Source organism: Schistocerca gregaria, chromosome 2 (genome assembly GCF_023897955.1).
Source record: "Schistocerca gregaria isolate iqSchGreg1 chromosome 2, iqSchGreg1.2, whole genome shotgun sequence".
Lineage (NCBI taxonomy): Eukaryota > Metazoa > Arthropoda > Insecta > Orthoptera > Acrididae > Schistocerca > Schistocerca gregaria.
In genome coordinates this window covers 84,689,609-84,709,215 of record NC_064921.1, presented here as the reverse complement: position 1 = coordinate 84,709,215, position 19,607 = coordinate 84,689,609, and the positions used below count along the sequence as shown (strand labels likewise).

The window sequence follows — 19,607 nt, the reverse complement described above, 5'->3', positions numbered from 1 at the left end:
AAACATTTTTATAGAGGACATTGAAAAATAATTATTTTCCTCAGCTGCTTAGAACCAGGTAGTTCAAAAAAACTGTAAACGCTTACCCCTGAAACTTTAGAAATGAGGCGATAGTTCTTCGAAAAATTAAAAAGGTAACTGTATCTGTGATCTGTCGTTTCCGCTATATACCGAATAAACACCCAAAAAGCAGATGCTCGTATATGGACACAGCACAAGCATCACAATCTGACGACTGTTGCCGCCAAGAATGCGTGCTTGAAACAGCTGCAGTCTATAGAATGTAGCCAAACTACAATGTCTGCATTACGGACGCTGTTCAGGGATGTTTTCTGAGGATTCTGGAATAAGGAACCCATGGTATCCGTTGTCTCCTTTGCAGTTGATTTATCTGTGTTTCTGTGGAGAAAAAGGAAACCCAGCCATCAGGCTCCGAAGGCCACGCGTTAGTCGACCAACCGTTGGCGAGGCGAGTAAACAGGAGTATATTTCACTTCAATGGGTGTAAAATCTACCCCCCGCCCGACTGTTGGGTTCACAACCATACTTTTTGTTTGTCTTCACTGAAACCCACATCTGTTCTCATAATTATCCATGACCCTGCTGTTCCATAGCACGTTTTCTCTGCAGAATACATGCATGAAATGGCTCGTAGTGTACTTAGGGAATCGAACCTGATGAGTATTTTCGTAGCTCCAATATGTCTCAGATTTGTATACATCACATTATAATAGCATCACTACTCGGCCTACAACACTGCACGATACTGGATTGTGACTTGCATCGAAGAATACAGGATCCCGAGAAAGTAGCACGGAAACAAATACACCTATTAGACACTTGCACCATTCAATTCGACATCGTATGGCGTGGATACACCGGTACCCGTCACATCACCGGAATGATGCACGCACCATTGGGCGTGACCAGTGCATGGATGGGAGATCGTTCGCGTACACTCCATGCTTTCAGCAGTTTTCCCCCTGCTTTCACGGCAGAGAGATGGAAACGGTGTTGGCGTTAAGTCCATGAGAACAACGATAACCCCCTTGGTGCCGTCCGAGTGGAGTACGGAATGTGACAGTACCTAGTTTCACGCTCTCCGTTCTCTCATCTTTATCCAACTCATAAATGACACCACATTGCACACAGACCCATAAAGGTCACCTACACTTAGCAGTTACACTCAAACACAGAACGCTCACGCTTCACGAAGGAAAGGTGCTTACAGGTGCGAAGGACGAAAAACACATCAGCAATTCAGGGAGCTGTAGATCTGCTCTTCGGGGCCTCCCAGCCAAAATACCATACGACTTTACTTTTTGCTATGGACTACAAGGTAGAAAGTCAACGGCCTTGCCGCGGCTATAACACCAGTTCCCGTCAGATCACGGCAGTTAAGTGCTGTTGGGCTTGGATTGGTGACCGTCCGGGTCTGCCGAGTGCTGTTGACAAGCGGAGTGCATTTGCCCCTTGTGAGGACAATTGAGGAGCTGCTTACGACCACACGACTTTACTGTTTACTGCGGACTACAAGGTAGAAAGCCAACGGCCTTGCCACGGCTATAACACCGGTTCCCGTCAGATCACGGCAGTTAACCGCTGTTGGGCATTCATTGGTGGCCGTCCGGGTCTGCTGAGTGCTGTTGGCAAGCGGAGTGCATTCGCCCCTTGTGAGGACAACTGAGGAGCTACTTGACTGAGAGGTAGCGGGTCCAGTCACAAAAACTGATACCAACGCGCGCTTCCAGTTACGCCATCACATTTCATACAGCTACGAACGGTTACGTCGCTGCCAACAAGAGGCAAGCATCTCCTTTCTGGAGCTCCATCGAAGAGTGTTCTTAAGTTCGAACATTCATACACTGTGCCCATTCTGTGTGGCTACCAGTTGAATGACATTTAGAGATTTCCATAGCGGCCAGGGTCGTCCTTTACTGGATATTCATAGTGTTTGTCTGAACCGTAATTAATTTGTATCGACACATATTTCAGCATTTAAATCTACTGTTCGTAACTGACGCTGCAGCTACAGCAACAAAGTTATATGTTATTTCTAGTATTTGATATCAGATGTAGAATAAATAAATATATGAATTCCCTGTTTATGAACAGCATTTGTGCCAAGCTTGTGTGCCCACTAAAGAACTACACACTGTGCAAGGAGGTCATAAGATAAACTACTAAGAAATAGAGAAATAGAGATTGATAGTAATATGAGGATTACCTTTAAACAGACAATTGTACTTCTGAACTAGATCTTTGCAAAAGTCCTTCAGTTCTGCCACTGTGTCAGGCATGTCCAGAGACTCCACACTCCCCAGTTCAGACATTTTGGGCATCCGTCTGCTTCTCTTCGGACCAAGAGCTTTCTTATCGCCATATGTGGCTCTTCTTTCAACAACCTGTATGTTTTTGTCGAGCGTATTTAGTTCATCAAACAATTCTTGAACCATTTTCTCTAAATATTCCTTTTTACTTTCGTTATTTGTCAGCCATTCCACAAGACCTTCCCTACTTTCTTCCTCTTCCGGTGCTTCTTCTTCCATTTCTTCTAGTTCACTTTTCAGGTCCTCAATAAATCCCTCGAGCTCTTCTTTTAGGCGCTTTAGTAGTTCGAGTTCACCTTCTTCTTTTGATGGATTATTTGATTCCATTCCATTGAACATAAGCCATTCTTCAACGTATTTTGAAATGTAGGTACCCTCTGCAGCGATCTCAGTGGTATCTGGAATCTCATCATCTTCGTACACATATGGAGCCTGAGCCTCGATGCAATTTCTAAGCTTTTGTATGTATACAGATTGTTTGCGAAGAAGTTCTTCCATATTCTTTCTTATAAGCCGTACTAAGTCTGGATCCTTTTCGTCTTCCTCTTGATTAGCGTACTGAGTTTCCAATTCGCCTACGGTCTTTAATCGTTCTTCTACTTTATTATCGAGAGGTTCCTTTTCTGTGCCAATGCCTGACCATTCACCAAACGCTGGGCTCTCAGGATCCATATGCTTTCGTTGCAGGTCGACGTAATCCATTAGCTTCGCAATGTGTTCACTCTGTTCCTTCACAAAGGCATATGCACGCGCAAGGTCTAATTCAGCTATGTAACTATCCAAGCAAGATTCCTGGATTAAATACCTCATTAATAAGTTATTCACAGAGTTAAGTTTTTCCGCTCTTTCCTCAAGAATTTCTTTGTACTTAATTAGCTCTTCTGGCGTTTCTTCTCCTCGTTCGTTTATAACGCCATCTATGCTCGCAACTGCTTCAGCAATTTCGCTGAAATACCTTTCAAATTTAGCACTGTCAGCTTTTAGTATTTCTAGATAATCGGTTCGTTTTTGAAATTGGCGTGGAGCGAAGGAACCCCTTTCAGCTCTTTTAAAAGTTTGTTTCAACAGAGCAATAAGGTCAGGATTCTCAAGCCTTTCCAAAAACTGTTCTTTCTCTTCAGCTAATTGGAGAGCTTTGGGAAGGTCTTCTATGCGTCGCTGCTTCGCTGCTACGAATAACCTTTCGTACTGGACACCTATGAAGTCTTTCAGTTCTCTTAGCTCGTGACTCAGCAACTCTATGTCTACTGACAGTGACCGGCTGCCCTCGCTGTATTGACCCACAGAGCCGCGGCTGCCTCGTGCTCCACTTCCAATAACGGATCCTTTCTGACTGCCGCTGATCGAACCTTCCTTGCTTCCTTCTTCGCCCTCTTCTCCTTCTCCCTCTTGGCCTTCGCCTTCGGCAGCTTCTTCGCCTTCTTCTTCTCCTCCCTCTTCGGGAGGTTTCTCTTCATCTCCTTCCGACATGTTCGCAGCTGTGGCACTTCTCTAGTTTTGGATGAGGTTAGTAATTCTGATTCTTTGTTAATTTGCTGGGTGTTAGGACGACTTCACTCTGAAAAGTAATCGTAAATATTTAATTTAAAGTCACTAAAAGGCAAATTTCATGGTATTCTATCGACTTATTGATTTCAAGATAGTTGACTAGATACCGACCGAGAAAAATGAGATATGCATTTCGCCAACAGAGAAGCCATTGAAGAATGGATCAGGATTAACTGCCGAGGTATGTCATATTTTCTTACAGTCTCACTGTCTTCTCCATCCTCAAATATAACTCGCCGTTATCCCATTTTAATGAGCCTCAGATGACTACGATTTTAATGACAATGATTAAATAGACAAAAAACTACGGACCACCAAGTAGTTACGTAATGAAATTCATACAGGAATCAACGGAAAATGCAGAACTGTATACTTTGGTGGCCGACGGATGAATATCTGACGCTACAGCGAAATTTCCGCAGCGCAGCTGGCAAGAATGGTAAATGGGGGACATGTTGATACCAGGGCATTAAGCCATTGCGAATTTCATTCCGTTTACGTAGTTGGATGTTACTATGTCTCTAAAAAAAATGGCTCCAAGCTCTATGGGACTTAAAATCTGAGGGCATCAGTCAACTACACTTAGAACTACTTAAACCTAACTAACCCAAGGACATCACACACATCCATGCCAGAGGCAGGATTCGAACCTGCGACCGTAGTAGCAGCGCGGTTCCAGACTGCAGCGCCTAGAACCGCTCGGTCACAGTGACCTGCTCTATGTCTCTCAGACAGGTGCGTGAAAAATATACGCAAATGTCAGCATTTGAGGGATGACGTGTAGTTGGGCTCAAAGAAGCCGGTTTGTTCTCCACATTTGAGTAGGAGCAATGCCACTATTCGACGATGCTGGCAGGGATTGGTGAACCACAGTCGAACACAACATGAAGAATGAAGGGGTCGATCTAGAGAGATGACGAAACAAGAAGACCAGAGAGGTGCTCGGAGCCCCGCAATCATCATTTTTGTCGATCTGACGTATATTGGTGCTTGAGTGATTAGCGGGACCATTAACAGGCACCTCAGAGAAAGGTGCTGAGCTGATGGCGCCCGTTGTACCGATGACCATTGACCTCTGTACACCAACATGCCCGTCTGCAATGGTGTCGGGCACATTCGGCCTCCAATTTGACTGACGGGGGTAGAATTATCTTCAGTGATAAGTCCTGCTTCGATCAGAGCCCCGATGAACAGCGAAGAGATCTCTGAAGACGTCCCAAAGAGCGGTGAGATATCAACTTGACTGTCGCCCTCATGACCAGGAGTGCTGGTTTGGAGTGCCACTTCAGTTCATATAAGGACACTTTGGTGTGTCAGCAGCAGCATCCTTACAGCACAGCAGCGCGTCGATGATATTCTACGCACCGTCTAGTGTTTCCTGGCAAGCCATCCCGGGCTTACATTTCAGCAAGATGATGCCGTTCGCACAAAGCGAGAGTTTCTACCTTTCGTCTTCGTGGTTGCAAAACCCTACTTTGACCATCAAGGACGCCGTATCGCTCCGCTCTTGGAACGTTTGGAGCATTATGGGCGGGCCCTTTACCCAGCTCGGAATTTTGACGATCTGACTCGCCAGTGGGACAGAAGTCTGCACGATATCCCTCAGGAGGACATCTAGAAGCTCTATCACTCAACGCCAAGCCAAAGAGCTGCTTGCGAAAGAGCCTGAGTGGCCACAAAGGGTTATTGAGTTGTTGAATTGGTGGGGCCTTTTCTCTTGAATAAATCATCCAGTGCTTCTGAAACTGTAATCATTGATTTGTGATACACTCCTGGAAATGGAAAAAAGAACACATTGACACCGGTGTGTCAGACCCACCATACTTGCTCCGGACACTGCGAGAGGGCTGTACAAGCAATGATCACACGCACGGCACAGTGGACACACCAGGAACCGCGGTGTTGGCCGTCGAATGGCGCTAGCTGCGCAGCATTTGTGCACCGCCGCCGTCAGTGTCAGCCAGTTTGCCGTGACATACGGAGCTCCATCGCATTCTTTAACACTGGTAGCATGTCGCGACAGCGTGGACGTGAACCGTATGTGCAGTTGACGGACTTTGAGCGAGGGCGTATAGTGGGCATGCGGGAAGCCGGGTGGACGTACCGCCGAATTGCTCAACACGTGGGGCGTGAGGTCTCCACAGTACATCGATGTTGTCGCCAGTGGTCGGCGGAAGGTGCACGTGCCCGTCGACCTAGGACCGGACCGCAGCGACGCACGGATGCACGCCAAGACCGTAGGATCCTACGCAGCGCCGTAGGGGACCGCACCGCCACTTCCCAGCAAATTAGGGACACTGTTGCTCCTGGGGTATCGGCGAGGACCATTCGCAACCGTCTCCATGAAGCTGGGCTACGGTCCCGCACACCGTTAGGCCGTCTTCCGCTCACGCCCCAACATCGTGCAGCCCGCCACCAGTGGTGTCGCGACAGGGGTGAATGGAGGGACGAATGGAGACGTGTCGTCTTCAGCGATGAGAGTCGCTTCTGCCTTGGTGCCAATGATGGTCGTATGCGTGTTTGGCGCCGTGCAGGTGAGCGCCACAATCAGGACTGCATACGACCGAGGCACACAGGGCCAACACCCGGCATCATGGTGTGGGGAGCGATCTCCTACACTAGCCGTACACCTCTGGTGATCGTCGAGGGGACACTGAATAGTGCACGGTACATCCAAACCGTCATCGAACCCATCTTTCTACCATTCCTAGACCGGCAAGGGAACTTGCTGTTCCAACAGGACAATGCACGTCCGCATGTATCCCGCGCCACCCAACGTGCTCTAGAAGGTGTAAGTCAACTACCCTGGCCAGCAATATCTCCGGATCTGTCCCCCATTTAGCATGTTTGGGACTGGATGAAGCGTCGTCTCACGCGGTCTGCACGTCCAGCACGAACGCTGGTCCAATTGAGGCGCCAGGTGGAAATGGCATGGCAAGCCGTTCCACAGGACTACATCCAGCATCTCTACGATCGTCTGCATGGGAGAATAGCAGCCTGCATTGCTGCGAAAGGTGGATATACACTGTACTAGTACCGACATTGTGCATGCTCTGTTGCCTGTGTCTATGTGCTTGTGGTTCTGTCAGTGTGATCATGTGATGTATCTGACCCCAGGAATGTGTCAATAAAGTTTCCCCTTCCTGGGACAATGAATTCATGGTGTTCTTATTTCAATTTCCAGGAGTGTATGTCTGTATGTGTACATCACAGCTACCGATTTCCGTCACATTTGGATAACTCCTTCTTGGTGCGCCGTTTGTTTTGTCTTTTAGTGTACACAATATTTTCATATAGTAATAATAATAATAGTAAATTGCTTAACTATAGTAAAATGTACGCTAACAATAACAATAATTTGTTGGAATGAGGGCTTGGTAAATCGTTTTAGTATAAGATACAAAAAATTGAAATTCAGACAACAGTGAAGCATAAGATTGAAAGTTTGGGAAGCACGCGTCTTGTGCACTTAATTTAAGAACGGTGGCAGCACAAAGTCTCTGAAGCCTGACATCCTTCAGGACTACTGGCCATTAAAATTGCTACACCACGAAGATGTCGTGCTACAGACGCGAAATTTAACCGACAGGAAGAAGATGCTGTGATATGCAAGTGAGTAGCTTTTCAGAGCATTCACACAAGGTTGGCACCGGTGGCGACACATACGACTTGCTGACATGATGAAAGTTTCCAACCGATTTCTGATACACAAACAGTAGTTGACCGGCGTTGCCTGGTGAGACGTTGTGATGCCTCGTGTAAGGAGGAGAAATGCGTACCATCACGTTTCCGACTTTGATAAAGGTCGGATCGTACCCTATCACCATTGCGGTTTATCGTATCGCGACATTGCTGCTCGCGTTGGTCAGATTCAATGACTGTGAGCAGAATATGGAATCGGTGGGTTCAAGATGGTAATACGGAAAGCCGTGCTGGATCCCAACGTCCTCGTATTACTAGCAGCACAGATGACAGGCATCTTATCCGCATGGCTATAACGGATCGTGCAGCCACGTCTCAATCCCTGAGTCAAGAGATGGGGACTTTTGTAAAACAACAACCATCTGCACGAACAGTTCAACGAAGTTTGCACCAGCATGGACTATCAGCTCGGAGAGCATAGCTGCGCTTACCCTTGACGCTGCATCACAGACATGAGCGCCTGTGATAGTGTACTCAACGACGAACTTGGGTGCACGAATGGCAAAACGTCATTTTTTCGGATGAATCGAGGTTCTGTTTACACATCATGATGGTCGCATCGGTGTTTGGCGACATCGCGGCGAACGCACATTGGAAGCGTGTATTCGTCATCGCCATTCTGGCATATTACCCGGCGTGATGGTATGGGGTGCCATTGGCTACAAGTACCGGTCACCTCTTGTTCGCATTGACGGCACTCTGAACAGTGGACGTTACATTTAAGATGTGTTACGTCCCGTGACTCTACCCTTCAGTCGATCCCTGCGACACACTACATTTCAGGTGGATAATGCACGACCGCATGTTGCAGGCCCTGAACGGGCCTTTCTGGATAAAGAAAATGTTCGACTGCTGCCCTGGCTAGGACATTCTCCAGATCTCTCACCAACTGAAAACGTCTGGTCAATGGCAGCCGAGCAACTGTCTCATCACAATACGCCAGTAACTACTCTGGATGAGCTGCGGTATCGTGTTGAAGCTGCATGGACAGCTGTACCTGTACACGCCATCCAAGCTCCGTTTGACTCAATGCCCAGACGTATCGAGGCCGTTATTACGGCCACAGGTGGTTTTTCTGGGTACTGATTTCTCAGAATCTATGCACCCAAATTGAGTGTAAATGTAATCACATGTCAGTTCTAGTATCATATATTTGTCCAGTGAATACCCGTTTATGATCTGCATTTCTTCTTGGTATATCAATTTTAATGTCCAGTAGTGTAAAATTAAGTGTGGTTTCACCACTACCAGTATCTGACTAAGCACTGAGGAAACAGCTCTGCAGGCTATGGCTACATTAGAGTGCAGATGATGGAAATACGTACCTTCTACATCTACATCTACATCTACATCCATACTTGCTGTACCTTTCAGTCGTGTCTATTTACGTTTGGAAACTCAGTCTTTTTGTAACTCTTCTTGTCTTTTATTGGAGACCTTTCCCTTTCTGTCTTGCATTACTCGACTTGCTGTGGTTTGTCAATTCTACATGTGTGCAGTGAACCGTATCGGTTTTGTTGTAGAGTCAGCCTGAGGTGACAAAAGCCATGGGGTAGTGACACGCGCATTTACATGTGGCAGTGGTATCCCATACGCAAGGGATATATGAGCAGTGCATTGACAGAGCTGTCATTTCTACTGAGGTGTTTCAAGTGAAGAGGTTTTCGACGTGATAAGGGAAACGACGGGAATTAACAGACTCTGAACACGCAATTGTAGATGGGGCGAAGCACATGGGACATTCCGTTTGGGAAATCGTTAGGGATTTCAATATTCCTCAATCAACAGTGTCAGGAGTGTGGCGAGAATATGACATTTCAGGCTTGGCTTCACCACAGATAACGCAGTGGCCGACGGCCTTCACTTGAGGACCGAGAACAGCAGCTTTTGCGTAGAGTTGTCAGTGCTAGCAGAAAAACAATGCTGCGTGAAATAGCCGCAGCAATAAATGTGGGGCGTACGTCGAACCTATCCGTTAGGGCAGTGAGACGAAATTTGGTGGTAATGAGTTATGGCAGCAGTCGGCCGCCGCGAATGCCTTTTGTGCCCGCTGCGCCTCTCCTAGGGTCGTGGGCATATCGGTTGGTCTCTAGACAACTGGGGAGCCGTAGCCTAGTCAGACGAGTCCAGATTTCAGTTGGTAAGAGCTGATGGCAGAGTTCGAGCGAGGCGCAGACCTCACGAAGCCATGGAAAAAAAGTTATCAGCAAAACATTGTGCGAGATAGTGGTGGCTGCATAATGGTGTAGTCTGTGCTTACGCGGAATGGATTGGTTCCTCTGAACATTTGGCTACCTGGAGACCATTTGAAGCAATTCACTGACTTCTTGTTCCCAAACAATATTGGAATTGTTATAGATGGCAATGCGCCATGCCACCGGGCCAAAATTATTCGCGATTGCTTGGAAGAGTATTCTGGACAGAGAATGGTTTGGCGTCTCATACTGCCCGACATGAATGCCACTGAACATTTATGTGACATAAACGGGAGGACAGTTCCTGCACAAAATCCTGTATCGGGAACAGTTACTCAGTTATGGACAGCTATAGACGAGCATGACTCAGTATTTCTGCAAGGGACTTTCAACGACTTGTTGAGCCCATGCCACGTCGGAATACTCTACTACACCGGGCAAAAGACGGTCCGGCACGATGTTAGGAGGTACCCCATGATTTTCGTCACTTCAGTGTTAATTTACGTTGTACATCCCTAGGTGTCATTTTCAACTTGAATCCCTACATATTAATAATTTTATTACTTTTTCATCTTGTTGAGGTCTTATATTCAGTTCCCGCTAACTGTGTCCCTATGCGAGTGTTACACTGATGAACCGAAGTTCACGGGCAGGGATGCTCTGAACAACGGATTTAGTTTGTTTTACGCTGTCTCTCTTCGAAAAAAGGAAGGAATTAAGATTAGTCTTTCACGACTCGTCGACAACGAGGTAATTAGAGACGGATCACAAGCTTGGATAAAAGAAGGATGCGGAAGAAAATCTGCTGACCCATTGGAATGGATTTACCTCGGCAGTTACCTTAAGCAATTCAGGGAAAGCCCAGAAAAACTAAATCTGGAGGCCGGATGCGAATATGAACCGTCGTCCTCGCGAGTGTATCTCCTGTAACATGCGTCTACTCCACTCTGTATCATTGAACTTTCGTCTCTGAAATGTCACTGTTGCTTTTTGGCATCTCTTAACTTTTGGCCATGCGCCCCTGTCGCAGATAACTACGTCGACCGTGCAGAATCTCATAGAAATCTCTAAATAAACATGGGAGATTCAGTGCATTTATGACTTTTCACCTTCCCTGACAACCCACCTCTTCCATTCTGCCCACATCCCACGCCGTCATACTGTACAGCGCATATATCCGGCTGGAATGTCATCGCACATCGAGGTGGGCAGGCCCTCCTGCGAGTAACTGGTGGGTAGCCTCTGTTAATCACTGTAATTTCTAGAATCCTTCGTCATTTTCGGGGCTCTTAGTCGTCATGCTGTTTCATTCCCCAAAATGTAACTGCGACATGTAGAAATCGATATGCAGGGTGAATCATGAAGATATACGATTATTTTTATATGTTATTCTGGAAGTAAAACTAAAGAAAAAATTCGTACAAACACAGGTCGGCAATTATTTAGTTACGCGTTACGGCTAATAAAAGATTTTTCCTGAAATTTAGCAACTTCGCTTATATGGAGTCATCGTAAAAGCGTACGAGGTTAAAGTAAAGCATAAATTCCACTTATTTTGTTGTTATTGATCTGGTGAATCTAATAGAACACGTCCCCGAAGTGTACCTCGAGTAGTTTTCCAGAACATCCAGAGACGCAAAGATTATTATTCAAATAATTTTTTTTTTACTTTCCATTAAGAATGTAGAAACGTTTATGTCATTTTTGCAACCTTGAAACGAGCTAGTTTTCTGTATTTTTCAGTGACATAACATAGTAACTACAGCGTATTTATGTGAAACCACATAGTAACTGTTGTAGTTTGCAGATTATTTATGGAATAGGGATGCCTTTCAAATCCACGACTGTGGATTACACCGACATGGTGTTTTTTATGGTAAATGTGATGGTAATACAACAGCAGCAGTTAACGAATATCGCGTACGTTATCTAATTCGAAGGATTCCCAATGCACGAACCATTAGTGGATTATTCCGAATGTTACGGTAGACAGGTTCTCTATCCAGCGTTCATAATCAGTACGAGCGCTCGATACGTGAAGATGATGATCAGGATATTGTGGTTGCTGTTCAACACGTGCCGGGTACCAGTACACGACCTATCTCTCAACGGTTAGGGATTTCACAATCGAAGTGATCGCATACACTGAAGTACAATAATATGTATCCTTACAATTAACAGAAAGCGCAGCCTTTACATCCGGGAGATCCTGTCCTTCGCTTTTAGTTGTGCAACTGGTTAAGTACTAATCGGCAACAACACAAATACATTTTATTTTTGCTGATGAAGCCCAGTTTACTCGAGACAGTATGAACAATTTACATAACGAGCACGTATGATCGGAAGCAAATCCACACGCAACAGTGCAACGCAATTTCCAGAAGCGATTTAGCATAAAAGTGTGGTGTCATATAATCAACACACTTTATTGGATCATTCATTTTCCCATGACGTCTAACTGGCGAGACGTACTTACAATTCCTTCAAGAAGAAATGCCCCGCTTGCTCGAAAATGTTCCACTTGCTATGCGATTGCAAATGTATTTTCAACATGACGGCGCGCCTCCACGTTTCACCGACGCCGATACTAAACATTTAAATGAACATTTTCCCCAAAAATGGATTGGTCGTGGTGCTAACGTCTGTTGCCACCCAGATCGCCCGATTTAACACCAATGGATTTTTGTGTATCGGGATGGATGAAAGACATAGTTTATAAGGGCAAAGTCAATATACTTGAGGCATTACTTACTCGCATTATGAACACAATAGACTAAATTAAGAACAATCCTCTGACACTGAAACGAGCAACAAAATCTGCTCATACACGTGTAACTAAATGCATTGAACACAGTGGAGACATTTTTGAACACGTATTATGAATGTATTGCGAAACTGTGTGTACACTGTACAATTTCCTCAACACTGAGCTTTGTTCTTTCAGGTTTAACATGAATTCACCTGTGCTATGGTTTTAATAAAAGCAGATTATCTGACACATTCATACAATTTCAGTTAATGTTATTACCAACATTTTACCAAAATTAAATTCTCTGCAACTTCTGTTGAAACGTTTGTGCAATTGTCTGGAATTTAACAAACAAATTGTGCCAAGTAGTTAATAAATTAAAAATTTTACGAAATTACTTCTTTGCTTTTCTGTATGTTGTGAAAAACTACATCAGATACACGACTGGGACATGTTTTATAGATTCACCAGATCAATAACAACAAAGAAATGGAAATTGTGCTTTACACTAGCCTCGCACAGTTTTGCGATGGGTTCAGATTGGCGAAGCTGCTATATTTCAGGGAAAATTTTGATTAGCCATAACTCCGTAACTAAACATTTGCGGACCTATGTATATATGAACTTTTTTCTTTGGTTCTACTTGTAGCATAACATACTTCAATATGTGAATAACTTCGTGAATTACCGTATATCCCGGGTGAGTCACTAACTATTGCCACCAAGAATAACTCCAGAAGTATGATAGCAGTTGAAAAGTTTGTGGGGCAAATGTTGCATGGGACAACGGAGGCCATAATACGACGTTGGCTCTTTATTGGTAGGTGGGGTTGCGTCAGAGATATGAAGGTCAACTTCGTTTTGTTTGGCACTTCTTTCTGATAGCGGCTATAGACACGAATCCAATGATGTGTAACAGTAAGGTTTTTGAAGGTCATTGAAGGTAACAAACATGGCATGAACGTCCAATTTACAGAAGGTGTTCGAAGTGATGACCATTGGTATCAATTCAGTGCTGCAATCTTCTTATCATGGATTGAGTGGCATTCCTTATCACTTCGGCACTTATCGAAGCACATGCTCTGACAATTGTCTCACGTATATGGTGAAAATAGTAAATATTCACCGGATACGGCTTATCCATCTAACGCGCCATTGACACGTAAACAGTGTGTCGACGGTTTCGCAATACAACACTAATAGGAGCGGTAAGACTAGTATCGCCGATTCAACATGTCGATATGCATCTCACTTACAGAGAATGCCAACGAAATTCAGTGGGAGCTATAGATGCTGAAAGATATCCTCAACGTAATCACCCTACACGTCGTACATTTAAATATGTGTATGATAAACTGAGACCAACTGGATATAACGCATCGGAAACATATCCGGCAAAGGAAAGTTACTAACGAGGAAACGGAAATTGGTACTCTTGCCACTGTGGTTCGAGACCCTAGAGTAAGTTCGCGTCAAATCGCAAGAGAATCTGGCATGAGCCAGAGTATTGTTGTTCATGTTCTGCATCTCCATAAATATCATCCCTACCATATCAGTCTCCACCAAGAATTAACTGGTACGGATTATATGCGTCGGATTGAATTCTACCGATGTGCTCAACTTCAGATTCAGAGGAATGACATTTATTAACTTGATTTTAGTTACTGATGAGGCTATATTAACGAACCATGGAATTGTTAATTTGCAAAAATGCATTATTGGGCAACTTAAAATCCATTGTGCCTGAGCCAATTTGCACACCAAAAACCGTGGTCTGTGAATGTATGGTGTGGGATTCTGGAGGACAGAATTGTATGCCGCTATTTCATCGAAGGAAATCAATGGTAGGAAGTACACCACATTCCTGCAACAAATATTAGGTCTGTTGTTGGAAGAAATACCTTAAGGAACAAGGAACAGAATGTGGTATCATCACGATGGGTGCCCGGCACATTTTTCACTGATGGCTAGAAATGAGATGCAGAGACAGTTCCCCAATCGTTGGATTGGAGGCGGAAGAGATGTGTCGTGGCCGGCTCGTTCGCTAGACTTGACGCCTCTGGATTTTTCTTGTGGGGATTCGTAAAAGACATTGTTTATAAAGAAGTTCCAACTACACCTGAAGATATACGAGAGAGAATTGTCAGAGCATTTGCTTCGGTAAGTGCGGAAGTGATAAGGAATACCACTCAATCCATGATAAGAAGAATGCAGCCCAGCATTGGTACCATAGGTCGTCGCTTGGAACACTTCCTGTAAATGGACGTTCGTGCCGCCTTTGTGACGTCAAAGACACGACTGTTACATCACTGGATTCGTCTCGATAGCCGCTATCAGAAAATAGGTACCAAAATATAGCATGGCATTTAAGAAAACAAAGTTGACCTTCATATCTCTGAAGCGACCTCACATAGCAACAAAAAACCAACGTCATACTATGGCCCCCGTAGTCCCATGCAACTTTTGTCCCACAACCTTTTAAGCTACTATCATACTTTCACAGTTATTCTTGTTGGCCTTAGTTAGTGACTCACCCAATATACAATTTTTTTGGAGGGCTGGGGCATCATGGCCTGGGGCTATAAATCCTGATGGAAGCAAGGCACTTTGTGTTTCGTCAAATATACCGGGAAGGCAGAGGTCAATCACGTCAGTTGTTATGAAACATCATTTTCTCTCTGTAAGAGCGAAGTAAGTACCAAAATTCACGAACTGGAAGAATGATCAATTACTAAATGTACATTATTACCTTTGCCTTTCTATTTCAGTGTATGTGTGAAATTACGATGCATGTTTATATTTTATGAAGCACATGTCCAGTGTCATAAAGCTTGTGGTGCTATGGGGTTTAAATAGAGTTAAAATAGAGTTTTCATCATTATTGATGCAGTATGTTTCTACCTTTTAGCGCAGAATCTGCTGTGATGAACGTATGTGGCAATACTGAGTCACTCCGTGAAGAACGCACTGTTAGCACAATTTGTAACATACTAGCAGCATATTCAGTACAAAAGTTTTACTACTCACCAATATTGATCATTATTGTTTGGCTAAGGGAACAAAACTCCATAATCAACCTATATTAACCAGTGACGAGAAAGATTTATCACTCTGTAGCGGGGTGTGAGCTGACCTGAATTCTTTTGGAAGATCAAACTGTTTGCCGCACGGGGACTGGAGACAAAAACCTTTGGTTTTAGGGGGCGAGAGCTCTTTTTCCGAAATTGAAGCTGTGACAGCAGGTGCTGTCTCGCTCCTGGGCATGTTAGTCGGTGGCGCAATTATGCGCAATTGCAAAGATCCCAGGTTCAAATCCCGGTCCTGTACTCAGTTTTAATTTGCCATAGAATAAACGAAACAACGCACATTCCGCTGCACAGTGAAAATTCATTACGGAGACATTGTTCCAGGCTGTGGCTAAGCCATGTCTGCGAAATATCCTTTTTTTCGGGTGTGCTAGTCCCGCAAGATACAATACTGGCCATTAAAATTGCTACACCAGGAAGAAATGCAGATGATAAACAGGTATTCATTGGGCGGATATAGTAGAACTGACATGTGATTTTCACGCAATTTTGGGTGCATAGATCCTGAGAAATCAGTACCCAGAACAACCACTTCTGGTCGCAATAACAGCCTTGACACGCCTGGGCATTGAGTCAAGCTTGGCTGATGTGTACAGGTACAGCTGCCCATGCAGCTTCAACACGATACCACAGTTCATCAACAGTAGCTGGCGTATTGTGACGAGCCAGTTGCTCAGCCACCATTGACCACACGATTTCATTTGCTGAGAGATCTGGAGAATGTGCTGGCCAGTCGAACATTTCCTGTATCCAGAAAGGCCCGTACACGACCTGCAACATGAGGTCGAGCATTATCCCGCTGAAATGTAGTGTTTCGCAGGGATCGAATGAAGGATAGAGCCACAGGTCGTAACACATCTGAAATGTAACGTCCACTGTTCAAAGTGCCGTCAATGCGAATAAGAGGTGACCGAGACGTGTAACCAGTGGCACCCCATACCATCACGCCAATATGGCGATGACGAATAAACGCATCCAGTGTGTGTGCACCGCGATGCCGCCAATCACGGATGCAACCATCATGATGCTCTAAACACAACCTGGATTCATCGGAAAAAAGTGACGTTTTGCTATTCGTGCACCCAGGTTCGTCGTTGAGTACACAACCGTAGGCGCTCCTGTCTGTGATGCAGCGTCAAGGGTAACCGCAGCCATGGTCTCGGAGATGATAGTCCATGCTTCTGCAAACGTCGACGAACTGTTCGTGCAGATGGTTGTCGTCTTGCTAACGTCCCCATCTGTTGACTCAGGGATCGAGACGTGGCTGCACGATCCGTTACAGCCATGCGGATAAGATGCCCGTCATCTCGACTATTAGTGATACTAGGCCGTTCGTATACAGCACGGCGTTCCGTAATACCCTCCTGAACGCACCGATTCCATATTCTGCTAACAGTCATTGGATCTCGACCAATGCGAACAGCAATGTCGCGATATGGTAAACCGCAATCGCGATAGGCTACAATCTGACCTTTATCAAAGTCGGAAACGTGATGGTACGCATTTCTCCTCCTTACACAAAGCATCACAACAACGTTTCACCATGCAACGCCGGTCAACTGCTGTTTGTGTATGAGAAATCGGTTGGAAACTTTCCTCATGTCAGCATGTTGTAGGTATAGCCACCGGCGCTAACCTTGTGTGAATGCTCTGTAAGTCTAATTTGCATATCACATCATCTTCTTCCTGTCGGTTAAATTTCGCGTCTGTAGCACGTCATCTTCGTGGTGTAGCAATTTTGATGACCAGTTGTGTATGTAGAAGCGCGGAAGTGACACAGAGGTTTCTTACTCAACTCTAGCGGCAAACCCTAGAAGAGTGGCTTTCTGGATCATGCATAGGCTTAACCTTAAACTTCTGAGTGCATGTTCCTACAAGAGTTAACAGTTATAATGCTTCAGTCTACGTATATCTTGCCGAAAGACCTCGAAGGTAAAATTAAAATTTGATGCTCACACAGAAACTTACCAACAATCGTTCTTATCGCTGACCTTCGGCGACTGGAGGTAGAAAGGAAGTGCTCTCCGACATTCAACGTAAGGCTGCTTGCGGAATGTGGTTATGTAAATGGTAGTCAAACGAAAACGAGACAGATGGAAAAAGTAAGTAAGCCGATTATGACTTCAAGAGCAATCGCTGTAACTGTTAATACATTTATCCCTTTGTGAGACAAGACGTTCAATGTGTTCGTGGAGAAATGTTTGCTGTTCCCTACATAATCATGACTGTACCAAGGCGTGCCTCTGTACATCCGAAACAAATCGATGACCACGGAAATCATTCTCCAGGACTCCACAGATAAGAAAATTGCATGGGGCAGGATCGGGACTGTGTGGGAGATTTGTAAGGGCCTCCCAGCGAAACGTCTGCAGCGTTGTTGAAACAACAGACACACCAGCTCCCGAAACGTCATGATAACTTTTTTCTTTGACTGCAAGGACCCGCTGCACATTGACTGTCTGGAACACGGCGCCACAATTGTAGCACAGTGGTACTTGGGCAGTCTGCAAAAACTGAAGCGCGCCATTGCGTCCAAACGCTCAAAAATGTTGACGAACGGCATCTTTTCGTTGTAGGATAATGTCATCACACATGTTGTCAAGACTGTTTCGATAACGCTGCAGGAGTTTCGCTGGGAAGCCCTTACACATCTTCCATACAGTCCCAATACCCCCCCCCCCCCCCCATGCAATTTACACAGTTGTCAGGTCCTGAAGAAAGATATTCGTGACCAACGATTTGCTTCGAACAAGGAAGTGCACGCATGGTTCTGTAGGCAATTGCTAACATTTTTCTTTGAAGACATTGATCGTATCGTCTCACAATGGGATGGGTGTGTTAACGGTTATGGCGATTACTGTTGAAGTAACAAATGCTTTACTTATTTTTCCCATCTGTTTCTTTTTCATTTGACTGCCCCTTATATACAGTGTTGTGGTCAACACGAAGATGAAAATCTACAACACAGTGTAGTAATGTACAGTTCATAAACATGGAGCATGACTAAGCGAGAAAGTGAAACACTGTTAATATTTGAAAGAAGAGTAATGAGGAAGATATGGGTACCAGTTTTAGATGATGCAGAATGGAGGAGGAGGAGAAACGAGGAAATCTACCTTTTGATGCGACAGCCAACTATCATACAGAAGATAAGGAGCAAAAGAATACAATGGATGGGCCATGTAGCCCGTATGCCAGATGGAAGACTGGCAAAGATGGCACTAGAGGGGAAACCAAAAACCAAACGCCCCATTGGACGACCAAGGCAGCGCTGGATGGACGACCTGGCGAAGGACCTAGCAGCCCTGCGAACTGAAGACACCTGGTGGAACTGGGCAGTTTGTTCAAGCAGCGCGTGGTCTGCAGGGCCTCTGATCACTGAGTATCTATCTATCTATCTATCTTATACACATTGTGTTAGGAATTTTAAGCACAGACATTTTATTGGCGACTGCGGACAGTGTACTGAACAACATTACTCAGTACTTACGTCATTTCGATCCTAATGACTGTACCTATTAGGGGTAGTATGTTTCAGGTTGGTTAGTACTTCCAAGTACACGAGGCAAGGGCAAATCTTTAATGCTCAGTATCCCCTGGGCAGCATGTCAAGTACTGAAATGTGGATACGTGGATACAAAACAGTTAGTCTAGACTGACAGGCTTAGTCGACTTAGTGGTGCCGTTACGGCTGTGCAGAAAACATCGTGTAGTACATTACGTCACATGACTGCGGGAAGACAAACAGAGAAAAAACAGCTAACACTGTGAAACGGGTACATATCAAGATACCAGTGATGACAATACCTCCATTTACACCCTTAACGCGCTGTGGGTAGTTGTAGAAGGATTTTCTGGTGTTCTGATGGCAGGAGAAGAGGTAATGATGCAAGTGAAGCTGTGAGAGCGGTTTGTGAGACGTACCTAGACACCACAGTCGTGGAGCAGTTACCCGCAAAATTCAATGTTTTCGCATACGACTTCAGGTCCGAAACAC

At 45.0% G+C, this 19,607-nt stretch overlaps 1 protein-coding gene across 4 annotated transcripts in view; it reads right to left on the bottom strand.

Moving 5' to 3' along the window:
* LOC126336362 (chromosome partition protein Smc-like) overlaps positions 1-19,607 on the bottom strand; it is a 69,251-nt gene that overhangs the window by 44,865 nt on the left and 4,779 nt on the right. For all 4 annotated transcript variants that reach the window (XM_049999960.1, XM_049999958.1, XM_049999959.1 and 1 more), the window contains exon 2: positions 2,228-3,888. In XM_049999960.1, coding sequence (XP_049855917.1) covers positions 2,228-3,800 — 1,573 coding nt within the window. In that variant the 5' untranslated portion in view covers positions 3,801-3,888. The remainder of the gene's footprint in view (positions 1-2,227; positions 3,889-19,607) is intronic.